The following is a 6,153-nucleotide window of genomic DNA, read 5'->3' on the forward strand; positions in this document are numbered from 1 at the left end:
AGAGGAAATAATGACTGAACCATAAAGGGGGAAGGGAATATTTACTCTAGCAGCCAGTTTTAACATAGTGAACACAGAATAAATAGACATTAGTAAATAGCTATTTTGGTTTAATTCTTCTGTCCACAACATTAGCAATTCACTTTGAATTTACATTGAATTCCAGAATTCTCACTTTAATAAACACTGATAGTATAGGTAAAGGGAATAGTATAAGTGGGACATGGCTCCCGAACTGGACCTGCCTGTCCTAAAAAGGGACAGTTTGAAAGTAGGAAAATATGGGACAAATGGCAAGCCTGAGACTATGCTTTATTTATCTCTCTCTCTCTCTCCTCCAAGCCATGGGATTTCACCACCTCCCTAAGCAGTTAGTAGCGGGCAGATGCAATAAATAATTATTAAAAAAGAAACGTTTGCAGGCTACTTTGCCTTTTTAAACATTTGGCCATTTTGATAATAGTAAGTAATGATTTTATGCCTTTATTGTGTCAACCCGACCACTATCACTTTGATTTAGTCTGGCATTGGTGAAATCTTACCAGGAGCCAGTCTTAAAAAGCAGAAATATTTTTACTTGAAGTTCCACATATAGCCACTGGTGGGCACATAGGATAGAGTGGCTGGCAGCCATGTTTTTAGGACCATTTAAAAATATTTTTATTTTATTTTTTGGTAGAACTAATGTGCGTGGAAGATAACATGCTAATGTTTAGTGTTCAACCGGGTTAGCTGGGATTTTGTGTGTATTTCACAATGGTCTTTGGAACATTGCAGTTTTTTTAGACAAATTGTGACAAATAATATTGAGAAATATTGTACAACAATTGGAGGGAAAAATCATTTAATGACCCCTCTCTACAAGTTAATTTTCTCACCAATTTCAAGGTCAAGAGAAACAAAACCTGTTAAATAATTCTCCCAAAAGAGATCTGATTTGAAAAATGAAAAGCAAAATCACATTCTACAAATCTAAATTCAATGTTAAAATAATTTGCCTGTATTCTTTCTTTTTGACATTTTCTTTTCAAATTGGCAGTAAAATTTCCTATTAAATCATCTACTTGATTTGGTTAAGATCACAACTGACTAGTGCTCAGTGAATTTTGCTAATGAAACAATCAAATTCATAGACAAATTCACCACTAACTCCAAATGAAAAAAAGCATCTGAACTGATCGGACATTAGTTGAATGTATCCTTTCAGTTAACTCTTGCAACATATTTAAATATTTACAAACTGCATTTCCCTTGATGCTTGGACAAACTTAAAGGGACACTCCACTGCCCAAATACAAAAAGAAATAAAAATCACTGTTAAGTAGATTTACCCCAGATTAAAACTTGCATGAATTTAATTGTGGATTTTTTCATTGTAGTTATATCTTAAAACAGCATGCAAAACCTGCAGTTCTCTTGTCTGCAGCCTTTGCAAGCTCTCCTCTTCTAAAGAATAGACGAGGAGGGCTTGCAAAGGCTGCAGACAAGAGAACTGCATCCTTTGCAGCTTAATGAGAAGTCTTTGCAAGGCAGGTGCTCTGGGCAATTGCTGCCTCTTAAGTTCAGTGCAAATAAGCCAACCTAACCAGGAACTAACAGGACCTGTTGTCTGCTTGAAAAGCCAGGGGGTGTAACCAGTATAATTTGTGAGAGCGCCAATTTCTATTGAAATCTGCACTATTTCCAAAATGAAAAAAAGAGGGTCCACTCTTCCCACATAAAGGTTTTCAGCAAGCTAAAGTGCTTTAGAGGTCTGGAGGGTCCCTTTAAAATTGCTCTTTTTTCTTTATGAAAATTAGAATTTTTTTTTTTTTTATGTAGATCATTTTTTTTCCATGATTTGGGGATTATTCATCCCTCCCATAAAACAACTGAGATTATCTGATTCAAGAATCCTGTGATTTGCAAATTCATATGCATTGAATGTCTTGGATGTGCCTTTTCAGAACATATTCATGATAGAGAGCCCAAATACACTCACACACACACACACGTATGCATATATTTGTAAAGTAGGTATTTCAAAGATACATTTGTATCAATGTATGTAAGTCTGTGTGTGTGCAGTGCCGGCGCGTCCATAAGGCAGCACAGATGGCCGCCTTAGGGTGCAAGAGCAGGGGGCGCAAAAATCTGAATCCCCTGGCTCTGGCCCTGGCTCTGGCTCTGGCTGGGGACTCGGATTTTTCATATTACCTCCCTCTCCCTGCAGCCAGCAGCCAGGGAAGTCAGCCGGCTCACCTGATGATGTCAGGAGGAGGGGGCGTGACTGCCGCTGCTCTTCTCCCAGGACCGCTGGGGAGTCTCTGAGAAGAGCAGTGGAAGTCACGCCACCTCCTCCTGACATCACCAGAAGAGACCGGCCGACTTACCAGGCTAGTGTATGCTGCCTCCAGCTCCTGTTTCACTCCTCCCTGGCCCAAGGTAAGGAATGCACTTTTGTTTTTGTTTTTTTGTTTTTTAAATCGATTTTTTTTTAAAGCAGCCCCTGTCTCCCTGCTGTGCACCCATCTACAGCACCTATGCCCCAACCACAGCCCCTGCCTCTCTCAACAGCTCATGCCTGCCCCTGTGCCCCCCCACCAATGCCTTAGTCCCTGTCCCTCTCTCAGCCCCTGTGCTCCTAACAGCTCCTGCCTCAGCCCCTCTATCCCCACCACAGCCCTTGTGCCCCCTCTCTCATCACCTGTGCCCCCCACCAAAGCTTCTGTGCCCCCCACCACAGCCCTTGTGCCCCCTTACAGCCCACCTGCACCCTTCTACAGCACCTGTGCCCCCACCATTGCCCCTGCCCCCCCTTCAGCACCTGTGCCCCCACCATGGCCCCTGCCCCTGTCTACAGTCCCTGTGCCACCCTCTACAGCCACTGCCCCCTCTCTCAGCCACTGTCCCCTGCACCACAGCCCCTGTCCCTGCACTACAGTCTTTGTGCCCCCCACCACCGCCCCTGTGCCCCTAATAGGCCTAACTCCTCTACTATACATCCCTCCAGCTACAGCCTTTATCCCCCCCACGTCCAGCCCTATCCCCACTTTTACACCCTATACCTCCACTACAGCCCCTATTCACTTACTACAGTCTTTACCTCCCACTACAATCCTTACCTCCCACTACAGTCCCATATCATCCCCACTACAGCCCCTCACCCCCAATTGCAGCCATCAACCTACTTCAGCCCCTATCCCCCAACTACATTTCCTAACCCCACCCAATTACAGCCCATACCCTCCATTACAGCCCCTTCTATGCCCTCTAACTTTTCAACTAACTACAGCCACTACAACCCACAACCAGTGCCCTTCCAGAGATTAGGTTCTGGATCCGCCCCAATTCTGTATGCCTGCATCTGTATGACTGGATATGTAGGTCTTTGAATGCCTGTGTCTGTATGTGTATATGACAGTGTGTAGTGTGTGAATGTCTCTGTGTGTGTCTCTATGTTCGTATGACATTGTACCTGTATGTGTAAAGTGTTTGACTGTGTGCCTGTATGACTGTTTGTTTGATTGTGTGCCCGCATATCTCTGTGACTGTGTGCCTGAATAATTCTGTGTGCCTGTATAGTTGTGTGTTGCTATATATCTATGTCTATGTGGCATGGGAGAGAGCCACAGAATGGGGCTGTGGGGAAAAAAAAGAGACACACAGAGGGGCTGGGGGGAAGAAAGAGACACACATAGGGGCACACAAAGGTAAGAAATTCAAAAGGGGGAGCTACGAGACACACTTTTTTTAAAGGGATGGGGGGGGGGGGGGTGACGAAATGCATCTTTGCCTGTGTAGCCAAAAATCATCGCACCGGCCCTGTGTGTGTATATGTCTGTGTTTGAATGTATACGAATGTGTGTATGTATGTATGTGTGTATAAGTCTGTGTATGTATATGTGTGTTTATATGTATATGAATGTATGTATGTGTGTAGGTGTGTATATAAGTCTGTGTGTATATATGTGTATGCGTGTGTGTGTGTATATGAAGGTATGTATTTGTGTATAAGTACGTGTGTGTATTTGTGGACCCAGGACATACTTAAAAACGAGAGAAATCTCAATGTATCTTTCCTGGTAAAATATTTTATAAATAAATAAATAATATGTGTCTGCAGTGGTGTGCAAACTCCGGAAGTTGTTGTCTGTCTCAGGGGATGGGATGTGGGTTGTGAATCGACAGAGCACCTACTCTTACCATAGCATGTTCCTTACACCGGCACATTGTTGGCAGAGGAGCCACGCAGCATGTGCCTGTTCTGATGACTGTCCAGATGTGCACCCTGTACTAACGCTAGAAGCCAGGATGTGACATCACCCCTGGCCCGGCGTCATTGCAGAACTCAAAGGACCTGGGAAATCAGTGGAAAGTGATGTCAGCAGCTACGCAATGGACCCCAGGACTGAGGTGCCACTACAGCCCCCTTGAAAGATAAGAAAGGGGAGGCTGATTGGAATTGCATTAGAAAAATTAGTTTTTTTTAAATGTGCATAAATGTGTATGTGTGTATATGTGTATATGAATGTGTGATTGTGTATGAGTCTGTGTGTATATATATCAAAGTGTGTGTCAGTTTATACGAATTCATGCATTTATTTGGATGTGAATGTGTGTGAATATGAATGTGTATGTATATCAATGTCAATATGTGCTTGTAATTTTCTTAACTAAAAGGTATTAAGGGGGTGCAGAGTTAGCCAGAAAAAAAAAATTTCTACAACTCAGGGGTGCCACGTAACTTAAATTATTTGATTTTATCTGCTTTAACTTGTTATTAATCAGAAATACAAAATGATTTACCACCATTTTTATTATTCTTTCAGAAGAATTAATATTCTCACTGGGAAGAAATATGATCACGACGCGTCACCCAAATAATAAATCAGAAGAAAAACATATAGTGAGAAACGAGAACACAATATTCACAATGCAACAGAGTGAAGGCAAATAATAATAATAATATAATAAAATATATATATAAATCTGTTCTGTTTATAGCAACGTGAACATAGCAATTACACGTGGAGCAATCAAATAACTTCAACCGCCAATACAAAAATAATTGACACTCACGAAAGCTCTGTTGCTGCTGTCTGTGCTGGGGATTTTTAGCTATAATACAGAAATGGATTGCATTTTTCAATATTCATCTCTGACAGAACCAAGAGTGGACTATAACAACATTACAATCTGATCTTTAAGGATAATTTTTCAAAAAAGCAATGTGTGTGTGTGTGTGTGTGTCATGGTGTGCATCTGTGTGTGTGTGTATATATATATATATATATATATATGTCAGTGTGCTTCCGTGTCTGCGCACACATCTATGTGTGCATATTTGTGTCAGGGTTTGTGTTTTTATGTCAGTGTGTATCTGTGCCATGGTGTGGGCATGTATCAATGTTTGTGGATGTCAGAGTGCATGTGTGTATATGTCGGTGTGTGTCTATGTGTGTGTATGTGTCGGTGTATTTACATGCATCTGTGTGTTAATGTGCATGAATGTCTGTGTAAGTATGTATGTATGTATGTGCATACACCCAAGCAGTCAAGCACCAGCACAACATACAAGCACACTCCTGCAATCTAACACAAATATTACATACAAAAACACCCCTGCATTCAAAATAAACAAAAATACAAACACACCCCTTCACTCAAACACAAATACTTCACACAAATGTTCATCCGCATTTAAAAGTGAACATTACATTCAGACACACCCCTGCAATCAAACGCAAACATTACATGCAAACACCCCCCTGTAGTAAAACAATAACTATATACAAGCACCCCTTCAAACACCAACACTGTACATTACCCTATAGCGCCAGTAAATGCTGCAGCGCTGTACAGATATACAACCTAGAAATTTTGACTTGGGCTGCCTTGGAAAAATACTGATATATTAAGGGTGCCTTGAACCTAAAAAGTTTGGGAACCACTGGTTTATATAGCAGCCAATGATATAAAAGCAGAACGTATGGTGCCATAAATTTTAAATACTCTTTTATGGCAGTAAAAAATATGTTTGGAATGAACCAGGTCTTACCAGAGAAAATCTTAAGTTTTAAGTTGTTTAGCATAATTATTGTTATAAATAATTTACATGTATGCTACACAAATAAGAGTATTATACAGCAAGACAAAAATAATTTGGCACTA

General features: G+C 41.2%; 1 protein-coding gene across 1 annotated transcript in view; it reads left to right on the forward strand.

Annotated features, from left to right (window-relative positions):
* Positions 1-4,924, forward strand: part of LOC134609309 (transient receptor potential cation channel subfamily A member 1-like) — a 101,433-nt gene extending 96,509 nt beyond the window's left edge. The window contains exon 20 of the mRNA XM_063452988.1: positions 4,812-4,924. Coding sequence (XP_063309058.1) covers positions 4,812-4,866 — 55 coding nt within the window. The 3' untranslated portion in view covers positions 4,867-4,924. The remainder of the gene's footprint in view (positions 1-4,811) is intronic.
* Positions 4,925-6,153: the final 1,229 nt, after the last annotated feature.

This window comes from Pelobates fuscus, chromosome 4 (genome assembly GCF_036172605.1).
Source record: "Pelobates fuscus isolate aPelFus1 chromosome 4, aPelFus1.pri, whole genome shotgun sequence".
Lineage (NCBI taxonomy): Eukaryota > Metazoa > Chordata > Amphibia > Anura > Pelobatidae > Pelobates > Pelobates fuscus.